Source organism: Catharus ustulatus, chromosome 9 (genome assembly GCF_009819885.2).
Source record: "Catharus ustulatus isolate bCatUst1 chromosome 9, bCatUst1.pri.v2, whole genome shotgun sequence".
NCBI lineage: Eukaryota > Metazoa > Chordata > Aves > Passeriformes > Turdidae > Catharus > Catharus ustulatus.
Window position 1 is genome coordinate 3998645 of NC_046229.1, and position 14561 is coordinate 4013205.

Genomic DNA, 14561 nt, shown 5'->3' on the forward strand with positions numbered 1-14561 from the left:
CAAAAAGTAACAGATGATCTCAGAGGATACTGTTAAATTACACTATGAACTTGTGGAATGGGTAAAATGCACCAGAAAATCACACAATTTGTATTTGACTATGCAAAACCCCCCAATCTATTACAAAAATCAACAGCCCAGTAATCATGTTTGTAAGTGTGAAGGCTCCAGATGTAACAAACATGAAGTCTCATCTTCAAGCATGAACTCACATCTGAGAAGACAGCTTGTCTTTTTAATCAGCAGAATAAAAATCCAGCTATCCCATAAAATTAATTTCTATGGGTAAAATTCAGGAGTAGGACACACCAGGCTTAGGTCTGGTTCTGGTTTCCCAAGTGAAACATTTGCCTGAAATGAAACAGTGATCTAGGCATAATTACATTGGTTTGCAGTCCTGTAAAAGCTTTTTACACAAACAAAAGTAGTGGAAGATTAATTTTTAACAATTCAGTAAGTTGGTTTCTAGTCAGGTTTTTTTAATCTGTTTACTGCTTTTTAAGTGAAGCTGTGTGGTCTTAGAGAGGAAAATTGTTGAAAGACGTCTCATCCCAATGTAAGCTCACTAACTGTTTATTCCAGCCCAGGATCTGTTTAACAGGAAAGGCACAGAGCAGATTTAGAGGGTCCTTCTGTCGAGGCAGCCCCTGGTGTGGGCTCCTGTCCTCCCCCAGAGCATCTCCAGGCACTGGATAATCTGTGTAAGACCCTAATTCTCCAGACAAACGTGTCTGCTAAATGCCTTCTTTGAGGCTCTGAGCCATATGGTTGGGATTACAGCATTTAAATAGTTTTTCCAAGTGAATACAAGGATGAAGCACAGAATAGTGGAGGGAGGTACATTCATAATTGCATTTAGAAAGGATTTCAGGATTTTTAAGGCACACATTCTGCACCACTGGAGCCAGTGTGAGCTTGGCACCTTGAAGCAAGTGCCAGTTATATTTACAAGCCATTCACACTTTTTTCACCACTCTATAAAAAGATTTAAGTACAAAGGAGAACAAGGGGCTTGTGTTGTTAATGTTGGTGGAATAAAAGCACATTTTTATCTTTAGGATAATGATAACAGAGCACAGCCCCACGTCACCACTGCCACTATCCCCATCCTCTGGAAGCACCACAAAGGAGCGGATCCCCAAGAGCCAGGGACACCTCAGGAGAGACACCATGTAGTACTTCAGGTTGTTTCATGTTTTTCTAACACTGTTTTGTAACATACAGGAAAAGGAGGCTTTGAACAGAACCCATCCAGGACAAACAGCAACCACATGGCCTCAAAACCTGTTTCAAATAATGCCCCAGTAGTTACAGTTTCAAATACAAAGATAGACATAACAACAAAGAGCATCAACTTTCCTCTTCCCCTGGCCTGGTTAATTTTCCCTTTTCCATCTGTGAGTGTGACCTAATGACACAGACTTTATTTGTATTTAATTTTGAGATCTGCAGAGGAGAAGTACCATATACAAGCTGGGTCTATGTTGTTTTTCTTAGCTGTACATATTTGGCCAGGCTTTCCTTCCCTCCTCACCATTATTTACACTCTGGAGCACTGACTCCAGTGCAATGCATTACCCATGGTATGGCTGTTTATAGAGTAGAAGTGGTCTCTGTAACATGTCTGTTTTTCATGTCTTAAACCAATAAAACTTTTACATTGGGCTTATCAAAACCATTCTGTGTAGATCTAAGTCTGTTGTGACTGAAATCAGTAATAAAACTTCTCTTGATGCCCCGTGGAACAGAGTTAAGGCAACACTGAGCTCTCTTAATAAATTCCGCTCTGGTAAAAGTTTTATTTAAAAAATGTGGTTAACCCAAAGCTTTTAAAGAAGATTAATGTGGACTTATAAAAAATGTCTGATTTTATTATTAGTAGTAATTCATACAGTTTGTCCTGAAGTTTTCCTTTTCAGCTTCAGTTTGAACCATATGTTCAGGAAGTTCAACTGAAAAGCGATCCTTTAGCAATATTATTTTTTTCTAATTAACAATAACCACAGAGGTATTTTAGAGAAACCTACAGAGTCCCTCAGAAGGTTGTGGAGTGGGATAGATTAAAACAGGATTTTGTCTATTTTATGAAAAATTCACTGAAGCACAAATGGGTCAACTTCAGAGGAGTCCTTCCTTTCCTGTTCTACCAAACAAAGGATTCTGAGTGCGGCAAATCTTAATTTCCATGGGATTCTTTTGTGAAAGGCCTTGAAGGACTCTGGGATCCATCAGTGCCCCGTTGGCCTCGCTGGGACTGAGCACAGGCACAGCAGTGCAGCTGTGGGGATCCCCAGATGTTGATTCACCACCCCAGTGGGTCAAGGCTGGTCAGAGGTGATGGGTGCCAAACACAAACCTCAAGGAGAAGCTGGAAGCTGGATGCCAGATTGGGTTTATACAGACTGGATGGGGATTTAGGAATGAACACAGCTGGGGGCTCAGCCAAGTGCTCTGTGTGTGCAAACAAAACACAAGAGGCACAAAGACAAACCCGGCACTCCAATGAGAACGAGTAAAAAGCAAAAGTCGGAGCAAGGTTCATAAAAATACCTTTGGGCTGAATTTCACATCCTCAGTCCTTGTACACATGATGTAACTGATGGCATCAGGAACATTTTTTTTTTCTGGATTTCAAACATGGTTTCTTTCAAATTCCCTTTCTCAGTGACAGCAGATGGGGTGATGCTGGGTGCAGAGCCCCTCCACTGAGGGCTCCTGGAGACTTCTCATGACAGCACAGCTCACACAAACTCCTTGCTGACTGTTTTTAAGGACAAAGATCATTGTTCAGCTCAACAGAACAATCCCATCAAAATGGCAGCACGATGTTGTGCTGCTGTTTTCACTGGGGTCCCTGTCAAGTTGCATCAGTTGAAATGCTGAGGTTTTATTTCCCTGACCTGTCACACAGCTCACTGTGCCCTGGAGCTGCCAGTCAAGCTGTGCTGCTTCTGCTGAGATGCTCTTTGTGCTTTGCTGGGTTTGTTGGTGGTGCCAACCCTGACATTCAATTTTCCTGTTTTCTGAACAGCACAAACTCACTGCTGTCACTGCATGTGCAGCCTAATCTTACTGTCCTCACACCCTGCCCCCTTTTGCTCCTGAGGCCTCTCTATGTTATACTTAGCAATCAGCAGCAGTCTGGGTAAAAAAGGATGTGGCAATTGGCTTTTCCTGAGGTACAAGCTGCTCCTTGCTGTGCCTGCTGGGTTCTCTGGGATAACTGGCCCTGGAAATCACTCTGGACAAACCCACCTTGATGCAGCTGCAATTCTTCTGTCCATGGGCACCCACCCATATTTCTGAGGGCTTCAACCACGACCCAGGGAGCTTCCAGAGTAAGATCCACAGGGGAAAAAACTGTGGAAAGGAAACCCTCCCCCTGCTGGTCTGTGAATCTCCGCACATACCGGTGTTGAAGAGCAAAGGCTCTATTTTTGCAGTCACTTTGCAGAGGAAAACCATGTATTAAAAATAAAGAATCACATTTATTTTCACAGTCCATTGTAGAAAGAGGGTTTATTAATCCTGCTAACTTCCTTGTAAATATTAAATAACCTCCAACATGTTCAGCATATCTTCATTTTTTAATTTGGTAGGTTGCTGCCTGACCACCTCCTGGAGGCACAGTCCCTGGTTAGCAGCACGAACCTGCCCTCCCTGCAGACAAAGGTAGTATTTACCCCTGTCTGCTTTCTGACACATGCCAAACAGCAAGTCTGAGCTCTTGGGATTGGATTTATTTATCCTCTAATTTTCTCACAGCATTTCAAAACCCACTTGGGCTTGAATGATCCTGCAGCCATTCGCATTTATCATTTGACACATGTCAGATCAAACAACTCTGTGAAATATCAAACAGGCCTCCAGCATTTTGCTTTTGTGTAAGTTTATTGAATCTCTGGGATAACATTCCACAAAAAGCAGCATGGAAGTTCCTAATCTCACCAGCCTCCAGTCAGAGGTTGCTTGTTGTTCTGGGAGACTGGATACAGAGGAAAAAAGGAAAATGTTCTTTATTGTGGAACTGTGTTGCTTTTCACACCTCTTCTGAGACGCAACACAATAAGCCAAGGAAACAACCTTGACCCCTAAGTGTTTATAAATCAGCATTTACTGAGTGAGCAGTACATAATGAATGGATTGAAAGAGACCCAGCAAGGAAAACCAGTCTGTACCATGATGTGATTACCTTCTGATGCAGTTACTGGCAATACTGTGGTGGAAGTGTCACCATCCACAGCTGCATCCAGAACCTTCTGGTGAAGGTGCTTCTGGAATTCTTACCTGGAGAAGCCCTGCAGTCACCATGGCAGGGAGGAGAACACAGCGTGTGATGGAAAGTCTTGTTAATTAAAAGGCAGACCTGGAGAGGCTTAGGCTGGACCTTTCAAATATCACTCAGATTTGAACTGCAAGATTTTAACTCACCTCTAAAATTTTGTATCAGATTGTAGTGTAGGAAGCAGCTGGATTTTTCCCTAGGTATTTCCAATTCCAGACAGTTCATGCTGGCTCTGCCCTTTCCTAAGGCTGGAATCCCAGTTCCCAGAAGGATTCTGTGTCAAGCAGAATACTTCCTTTTCCAAGGGCTGGTACAGCAGGGATCCCTTGTAGAAGGGTTCCTCTGGATACTGTACCATGAGCACAGAAACATTCTGCATTCAAGAGATTTTAACATTTAAAGTGCTTAAGAGACATATGGAACTGAAATGCATCAGAATACCCAATACACACACATATATATATATATAGTAACATATATATAATATATAACAATAACCAATCCCATATGAACATTCACTTTACAGGTTACCTGTATGACAGGCTGTCATTCCTGACTCTTGCCTTGCGAGGAATCTTCACCTGGATGGGTCTCACGGAGTTTGTTCCTAAGAGTTGCTCTTTGCTTCTTTGAAGCCATCATATTTTTGTCTTCTCCTTGTGAGTGAAGCCTGGGCCTCCCTGCAGGACTCTTGGAGCAGCTGATCACACGTGTTTGCTTCCCTTCTTTTAATTTGCATGATAAAAATCTGTCAGCAAATTGCACCTGAAGGGGAGGATGGCAGGGTCTGCAGCTTGGGGCCTGACTGACCCCAGCCCTTGGCCAAACTTCCTCAAGCCCTGACTGAGGCTTCTCTTGGACTGGGGCAGTGGGATGGGTCTGTCACTGTGCTGCTGCCACAGGCTGAAGGGCTCAGCAGTGCTTGGCATGGCCAAGGCACTCAATGTGGAGACCTCAGAGGGCAGTTTTACAAGAATGCCTCAAGCCACAATCAGAGTTTAACATTACAGTGCCCATCGACCTGCAGCTGAAGAGTGCTAGAACTCTTGAGCTTTAACATTTTACTTCTTGGCTCAATTTGAATTAAATTTTAATTTGAGAACTTGGCAAACTGAACAAGTAAGTCTTGTATAACACAAGGATGGTCAGGCAGTCTCACTGCAAAATCCTGCAGCAGTTGTGTTATCACGGCTGATTATTGAGCCACAGGGATACAGAGTTCTTACAGCTCTGGTTTTAAAATGGATCATATGAAACTGGTAGCAACACTGACTTGGAACAAAAATGAAACTATGAAGTACAGGTATCACAAGGGGAGAAAGGCATTTAAAGACCATGCAGGAAATGTGAACAAATCTCTGTAACTGTGTTGTGCAAGCCCACTCAAGGCACAGAGAGTCCTTGAGCCCTGTGCATTTACATTTTATACCAAGTCAGTGTGATTGTTTGTTCCCTCTCCAGACTCCCTATATCCCCTGTGCTAAGTTCAGCCAGAGAAATCGAGGCCACTTTGAGGTTTATGGAAACTTCTGTGAAGTTGTTTGTGTTGAGCTGCAAAGAGGTAGAAGTGCTGGTGCAGTGCCAGCCAAGCTGCACATCTGTCCCTGTATAACCTGTACCTTTGCTATCCATTTGGAGTCTGTGGACTACATTTTTACACACTAATTGCATATTAAAATAGCGATATTAAAATTTATGAATACTTACTGGTTGCAACACACTGGTCTCCAATTGCTTTTTCCCACTCTGTCTTTTCTGCTGACAGATTTTATCATGCCCCTGAGTTGGGAGCTCTGACACCCCACTATGTCAGAGTAGTTTTCTTGCTTGTTTTACTCTTTATGATGTTTCTTCATTTTATTCCCATCAATTCCCTTTCATTGTCTTTAATTATGTCCCTGAACTTGTAAAGCTGTTTCTCCTAACAATGAGTACTTTGGAAATGGCAACAATTGCTTTTCCATGAACTACAAGGCAGGAAGTACATTGTTTCTTTTAAAAAATTACCAGATGTTTTTCAGGGCTGACTACTAAGATTTAAAAAAAGCCAGAAACTGTTATTTTTCAAATAACCCAAGTGTAATTTTGTTATTGTGTGGCTCCTGTTTGCATTTAACTGGGAATTACAGCCTAGGCCAATACTAAAGAAGGAATTTCTCTCAAGTTAAGTGTGTAAAGTCCATCTGTGTGAACACTGACTCCATGGACTCAAGTCCATCTCAAGTCATCATGTTATTCCTTGTGCAGTCCAAATACTGGCACTAGGGTACCTGCAACTGTGTTCTCTGACTGGAACAAATGAATATTCCTTGTCCCTGGGTGCAGGGATTCTTGACAGAAAATACCCAGTGCTTCACAGTAAAGTGACTGCATTTTATTTCTCATTAAAAATTAAAATGTATACTTGAAATGACAGAAGTATATTTTTCACATGGACAGTACAGTAAGAAGGAATTACCCGCATCACACATGCCTGGAAATTTGTTATCCCTGCTGTTTCCAGATCCCATGCCTCTGCATCACAAGCTGTTCATGATGGAGCGATATTCTCGCTGGTGCTCCACAAGCTTCAAAAATACCTCGTATTTCTTGTCATAAAATCTGTGTAAGAAAGTTAATGTCAGCAAAGCCTGAGATCTGAATATTTAAATCCCCTGCAATATATATGTTTATATTTATATATGTTGCTTCTCTTAGCATTAAAAACACTTTGCCTCTTTCCTAGGTACAGCTGCTGCCAGGGTCAGAGCTCTCCCTGTGCACTGCCAGAGCAGTTTCCAAACTGGGACTTCAGTTGCAATTCCACCTTTCGTTTCCCTACAGCCAGCTTGGGTTCTCAGACATTTTCCCCCAGAGTTCTCTGTCGTGAGAGTGAGGAGATGCTTGAGCTTGACAGAATTCATTCAGGTGGGAAAACCCCTCCAAAATCTCAAGAGTCCAACCATTCCCTAGCACTGCCCAGGCCAGCACTGCCCCATGTCCCCAAGTGCCACATCCACAGGGCTTTAAATCCCTGCAGGGATGGGGACTCCACCCCTGCCTGGGCAGCTGTGCCAGGGCTGGACAACCCTTTCCATGAAGAAATTTTCCCAAATACCCAATCTAAACTTTCCTTGGCACAGCTTGAGGCCGTTTCCTCTTGCCGTGTTGCTGTTGCCTGGAGCAGATCCCAAATCCCCCTCGGTGTCCCCTTCTGTCAGGGAGCTGTGCAGAGCCACAAGGCCCCCCCGATCCTCCTTGTCTCCAGGCTGAGCTCCTTTCCCAGTCCCCTCAGCCTCTCGTGGTGCTCCAGCCGGACAGGCTGCGGCCCTCAATGCGTGTCCTGTGCGCGGGGCCCAGAGCCGGGCCCAGCCCCGGTTCCCCCGCCATGTCCCCCCGTCCCCTCAGCCCGGGCCGCCAGGGGGAGCCCGCGCGCCGCCGCCATGAGCACGGAGCCCTCAGAAATGTAAATTACCATTAAACAGAGTGGGATAGAATACAGCCCTTAAAATGGACAGAGAGAATACTCTGAAATATAATATTAATAGTCATTAAAATATGGTATAAATAATCAAGCTTTTAAAATTAATAGAAATAATCCTTAGAAATACAGTGTGAGCAATATTTATAAATATATATACTGTGATTTTTAAAGTATCCATATGCTAAACTCTACCGAGCAGGGCTGCAAAGAGACAGCCCAACCTCATCTCCAGACCCCAGCTTTATCTCCCTTGAAATCTCCCAAAAGAACACACCAGAACCAGCATTACCTTTTATGCTCGTGGTTGGGCTGCACGACTCTCCCAATTTTCCCCATTTTCGCCATGGCCTCCTAGGAAAAGACAAACACCAACTGGAAAAGCCTGTTTTGATTTAAAATACTTTTTGACAAGAACAAGATGTTTCAAAACCAATCGGAACATTAGTGATGTATTTTGTTTCGGCTGAACAGGCCAGATGGCAGCAAATATGTTCAATCCCATTATAAAGTAGTCAAGAGAACAAAGCTCCGCAGACCCTCAGTAACCAAAATCTGTTCCTCTCTCTCACTGGGAGTCCCAGGCGGAACAGACTTATCTTTTATTATTTACTCTAACCAAAGGAAATGTTAAACACTGCATCCCTGGAGGGGAGGGTTCTCAAATAAAATGGTACTGTACTTGAGATCCTGTAATCATATTCTGAAAGTGTCGGTTCCCTGCAGCAGGGGAGGACTCGAGGGTGCTCCAAAAGCTAAAGGTAACTTGGGAAGGTCTGTTCTGCAGCTCACAGCTCCCTCACATTCCAGGTCTAAGAGGCAAACTCTGTTCCTGCTCTGCTTTTGGCCAAAGTGAAGTCAGAGCTCGCAGAATCCCCTGCAGGAGTCACTGGGACAGTCATGTGTGGAAGGCAGAGGGATGAGTAATTTGGTTCCTTTCCTGATCTCTGTGAGATTCTGATTTTCCGTGGATTCTCCCAAACAATCCCGCTGGAATGAGAATCACCGAAGTTAAGAGGCCTGACCTCTCAGGATACAGTGGAGGCAGCAAACACTCCGTGATTTCACAACGAGAATCAAAGCAACAGCTTTTAGATGGGAGAATGCTAAAAACATTAAAGGTCAGGACACAAGAATCAGTGTGTCATTAAATCAGAGTTTCTAAGCAGGACCCTCCTTGGAGAATAGGCAGCCTGGAACCTTCCAGCTGGCTGCTACAGCTGGATTTTTAAAAGGTTTGGATGATTTTACAGGCTGGAATACCTGCTCTACTGAAGGCTGTGCTTTCCACTAATCCAGCACTTGACAGCAGAGGATCCCACAGAACCTCACAACGTGGATGAGCAATGTCAGTGCAGTGTCACCAGCCCAGGGTAGGCTCTACCAAAGGCAAAAGCATTGCCAGGTGTGCAGTCAGGACTTGACTCTGACACACCAGCAGGGATTATTTCTGTGCTCTCATATGCCCATTCTCTTTCATACAGGGGTGCAGAGGTTGATTGTACTTCGATTCTCCAAGAAACACCCTTGAAATAACACTTGCAGAGAGATAGTGTGTTCTTTTCCTGGGACATGTGAGCCTGCTGGCACTGAGACTCTGCACAGCAGCCAGATTAAAATACTGCCATGGAAAGGCTGATACCCTTCCAAGTAAGAGAAATGAGCATTTTATTCCCTGTCCTTCAACAGGTGACACTGACAATGCTCAAGCATTGTCCCTGTTTACAATAGTCAGTCTCTTACAACTCCCTTACACGGCCAGCTGGATTTACAGACTATCCAAAAAATGAATGAACACTCAGAAAAAAAAAAAAAAAAACTCCACAAAGTAAAGCCAATTCCCTCTGGTACAATGGCTACTGCTTTTCCATTGTGCCTTAGGGAAAACAAAGCCCCCTGAAACATTCTCTCACTAATGGAAGAGTCACCTTCCTTTCTGCTCCCTGCTTTACACCTCCTTTTGAACTGCCCTGGATACACTGCATGAAAATAAACCCACAACATCCAAAGTGTCTGAAGAGGTAAATCCATTTTTTATCACAGGTGAAACAAAAATGAAAGGGGAGGCCAGACTTCGCATTCCCCTCTCTGTGCACACTCAGGACCAGGACACAGCACCATTCCCAGGGTAAGTTCTGCCTCTGACATGGGTGCTCTATGCACTCCTGTTCTGCTTTACTTTTACAGCTTCCAGAAGCTGCTGCTTCTCTTCTGCTGGGCCCTCATCATCCACTCTGAGCCAAGGAGGAAGATTCCCAAGTTTATCAGTCTTCCAGTTGATCAGCTAAAATACTTTGGTGTTTTTAAAACTATTGGAAATACACAGACATTTGAGAATCCACAGCATGAAAGTATCACAGCAACTACCATGGTTCTGTGGAATAACATGGCAAAAAAATACACAGCCAGTAATTTTCAACAACTCACCCATTCTGTGCTGCTCAAAATATCCTAAATTAATTCCCTCTCTCAATTCACATTTTAGTTGTGTGTTTTTCTGTGTTTTAAAGTCAGTTTGGTCATTGTTAGCTTGAACAAAAAAACTTTACTCCCAGAGGAGAGTCTTTTCAACAATTTTCTGGGGACAAAGAGGAACAGAACATTGAAAATATGAATTTATAATGAAATGGGAAACAAAGGAACATTAGAATTGCGTTACTGAATCGGATCAACCTTGTGCACTGCTCTGTCTCCAACAAAGCCTTAAATATAGCAAAGTGATAATACTGCTGTTCAGAAATAGTTTGTTTGAGGGTTGACATCCAAATCCATAATTCCAGTCACCAAGGATTTCACAATCGTAATTTGAATGACGCTCTATCTTCTTTGTTTGCCAGTCTAGACAGTACAATGAATACAGTGATTTAAAACACAATGAATTCTCTCTTAAAACAAAATATTTTGTAAAATTGCTTTTTAATCATTTCTTTTCTCTCTTTCCATAAAGGCTACGCTATAAATAAACCCTGAAAGTTCGCATTTGATCATCATTTCTAAAGGCTGGGCAAGAGGCAAGTGAAGGGTTTACACAGAAAAAAAAGAGAGGCACTGTGGAGCAGAAATAAAGGGATGCATTCATGATTTCTAACCTTTTGTTGGAGTGTCAACACTGAGACAGATACAAGCCAGTAAACACTCTGCTCTCCATGGAGAGACCCAGCCCAGCGGGGTTATCCCTGCCTGGGAAGGGACAGGGAACCAAACTCCCCCAGGCCCACCAAGACCTCAGAATAAGCTCCCATTTTTCTGTTGGGAAGATCAGCAGCCACTCAAATCCACTCAGTCCTGGTGGCTGAATTCCACTCTCCAGCATCATCTGGGGCAGGGGATCCAACACTTACCCAGCTGAGGAATCCAGGGCAGACTCAACACACAGTGGATCTCCAAGGGAAACCCTACTGGCACTCAGGGAAAATCCTACCTCCTAGGGAAGCCCAACTCTGACACAGCATCTAAAACCTGGAAATTTCAACTGTTGTCTCTTCAATAATGGGAAGGAAAAGGTTTTTAACCGTGTGTGGGAGTAGGCACCAGGAGAAGCCCATCAGCCTGGCACAGGAGCCACAGAGGTGCACACAGGGAACAGATTCAGGCTGGGAGATCCATCTTCCCTGATCCCCTGCCCTTGGGATCCTCCAAGAGCTGCCTCTCAAAACCCAGCACGATCCTGCTCATCCCACAAGGGGAGCTCATGTCCCTTGGGACTGCACAGGGAGGCCAGGGAAGCCCACTTGTGGATAGAATCACAGAATCACAGAATCAGCTAGGCTGGAAGAGACCTTGGGGATCATCAAGCCCAACCTAGAATAGTCCCCAAGTCTGATTTTCAGCAGTGATTCAAGGTCTGATGAGGTTGAGTATTACTGAAAATTAATGGGATGTGAGCCCTTAAAATACACAGCAGATGAGAAATCAGATTTAGGGGCATCAGCCTTAGTTTACAAAGTCGAGTATCAGAATCCCAATTGTGCTTTTTCTTTATTTTGAGACTTTAAAAATCGTATCTAAAATTAAATGGATAAGGCATCCAAGCACAAATTCCCAGCTGTGTTCTCACCACTCAGTCATTTTGATAATTGCAAGAAATGCTTGGACTTTAACCTAAGGTAGTTATTAACAATGAAACCACAGATCATTTCAAGTTCTCCTGTACCATTTCAGTGTCTGAAAGCACGTGGCTGCACATGGAGCAGCAAAGAACCAAACTGGGGGGATCTGATGCTCACACTCAGGCCAGTCTCACCTCTCCAGTGTTTCTGTTCAGTTTTCCTGTCACAGATCCAGCAGGAGCAAAATACTGTAAAAGCTGTCCCATTCACAACAGGCTGAAATGTAGGAACATTCCTCCCACCAGATCTGTCCTGATTTTGGGATTCAGCAGGTGTTAACCTTCAAACTATCAGAGTGACTTTCCTTCCACTTCTAGTCCTCATGACAAATAAATAATATTGTATGTAATAATTTTAACTGTTCTGCAGCAGTGAACAACCTCTATCTCACTCATCTCTATTCCACACACACAAACTCAACTAACAGATGTCCTCAGCATCATTTTTAAAGTCCAGTGACGGATATATTTAGATTTGAGGGGCATAAATAGATTTCTTGAAATGCTGATGTTGAAGAAATACTTTTACACTTGTATAAGAATTTTAAGCAAGGCTGCTATTTCCTTCTAGGCTTTTATTTCATTGCTTGTTTCACAGCTTGGAGATGCAAAATTCATCTAATCTGTGTTTACAGGAGTTACATGAGTATATTCCTGTAACATAGACCTAGCAGAACATTACTTTTTAGTGGTATATGACTGCATGAAGAAAGCATGTGATGGACCATATACAGTATTTTTCTACTGGTTCCCCCCCCACCCCACCCTTAAATTTGTTTGAGTTATAGGGGCAGATTTTGGCAGCATGCACAAAGCCCAGAATCTGTAACTTAATTCTCTGTGGGTTTCTGCATGGAGCAAGCCAAGTTTTAAAACACATTATGGATAAATATTAGAGCTGAGCAAAAATTTCACACCTAAGACCAAAGTGTGAAAATTTGGCTTTGATTCATTTAGTGAAAAGGTGGAAAATTTCACACAAGTTTTTATTTTCCTTTTGCTCTGATCCAACATCGATTTCTGTGTCCGTGTGAAACCTCAGAAAGACAGAGAGAGGGGGGAAGAGTTTCTATCTGTGCACATGAGACACAGAGGAGGAGGGAGAAGAGGATTGAAGGATGGAGGGCTGAAAGCAGGACACCAGCTCAGGACTTGAGTCTGTCTTCCAGGAAAAGTCACTGGCCTTTGGAGTCCCTGTGTCCATATGTTCAGCAACAGCACTGGCCCTTCTTAGAGGAGTATTTTATACATTTGTTTGCTACACTGAGGCAGCTCAAAAAAAACCCCAACTTTATTCTACCCTTCAGCCATCCAGCTTGAGTTGACAGAGGTCGACTGGATGGATCCTGAGCACTGAGACAACGTGGATTTCTGGTTCGAGCACTGAATCAGATTCCAGAAAATTTCAAGAGATTTCTAGAGTTATCTGGGAGATGTAATTTTCTCTTTTAATTTTCAGTTACCTCTCTCTGCAGTGGGCTGTGGCATTTCCCCAGTTAGGTTTGCCTGGGGCACAGTTTGCACACTTGAGGTGTGTCCCCAGTTTTGCACTGTGGGTGCCACATGGAGCTCTCAGTGCACCTTCCACATCCCACTGAAGGATGGATCACCCAACCTGTTCTGCACCACCAGAGCAGCTTTTCACTCCTTAGTACCAGAATAAAAGGAAAAGAGAGAGAACTCTCACAGCAGCAGAGACAAGCACAGGAAAGGCCACAGGATCACTTCTGCCTCCAGAGCACTGACCTTGCCTCTCCCTCAGTGTCTCCACAGTGCCAGCCAGGCTGTGGCCACCCAGTCTGGTGTCCCAGAGCCCAGCCAGGCTGACCAGCCACAGGCACAGCCCTAAGAGGAGCAGCAGTGGCAGAGCAGCTGCTGGAAGGGTGCCTTGCCATGCCAGCCATGATATTAATTACTTATTTCATAGCCCAGATTTAGAATGGGACGGGGGTCAGCTCTGATTGCCACATCATCTATCAGCTGGAAACTATGTTTGGGTTTAAGCTCCAGCCACTCTGCTACTAAATATAGGTTGGTTAGTTGTTGATTTGAGTCTGCACTCCCCCAAGTTGCCTCTGACTAGCAAATAATTAAGCAGTTTGCTTTGTGAGGGCTCTGCTGCTGGCACCTCTTCATGCCCTAAGCTGCTTGGACACAAACCTGATGGCTTAGCAGGGGTTTCAGCTTCCCTGGGCAATGGAAAGAGCCCAAGTGCTCAGCTCCTGTTTCAGCTTCACAGACTGTTGGCACTGGGTGCCATGAAGGCAGTCTGTGGGCACCACCCAAGCAGTCTGGGGCAGGGCTTATCTGCTCTCTTCCTGACATCAGCCCATGCAGCTTCTCCATGAAGGGACATTCCCTTCAGTGGCTGTGTGTGAAGGTCCCAGCCCATGCTGTGGTGCTGATGCCACAGCTGGAACGGGCTCCTGACTCCAGCACCAACTGGCACTGGCAGCACATCTCCCCCAGCATCCTGAGGTGGAATAAATTTAACCACATGCAGCATCGCTTTTAAAATAGACTAAGAAGGTCTGTCCATTGAAACCACATGAAAAATATATTGATTTAACACAGTTTTTAGGCTTGGGAATGTTACACTGACAGGCAGCTGTGTTTAACAGAACACAAGCTCAACTGGGAGTCAGGAGGGCAAATTCCTCCACCAGCTCCTGATGCAGGGCACTGCCCAATCAAGCCTCTCCCCACTC

The 14561-nt window shown here is 44.1% G+C and overlaps 1 protein-coding gene across 9 annotated transcripts in view; it reads right to left on the reverse strand.

Annotated features, from left to right (window-relative positions):
* Positions 1-6637: 6637 nt before the first annotated feature.
* Positions 6638-14561, reverse strand: part of FGGY (FGGY carbohydrate kinase domain containing) — a 280628-nt gene continuing 272704 nt past the window's right edge. For all 9 annotated transcript variants that reach the window (XM_033066875.1, XM_033066877.1, XM_033066878.1 and 6 more), the window contains 2 exons: positions 8038-8099; positions 6638-6886 (listed from right to left, as the gene is read on the reverse strand). In XM_033066875.1, the coding sequence (XP_032922766.1) occupies positions 6805-6886; positions 8038-8099 (144 nt within the window). In that variant the 3' untranslated portion in view covers positions 6638-6804. The remainder of the gene's footprint in view (positions 6887-8037; positions 8100-14561) is intronic.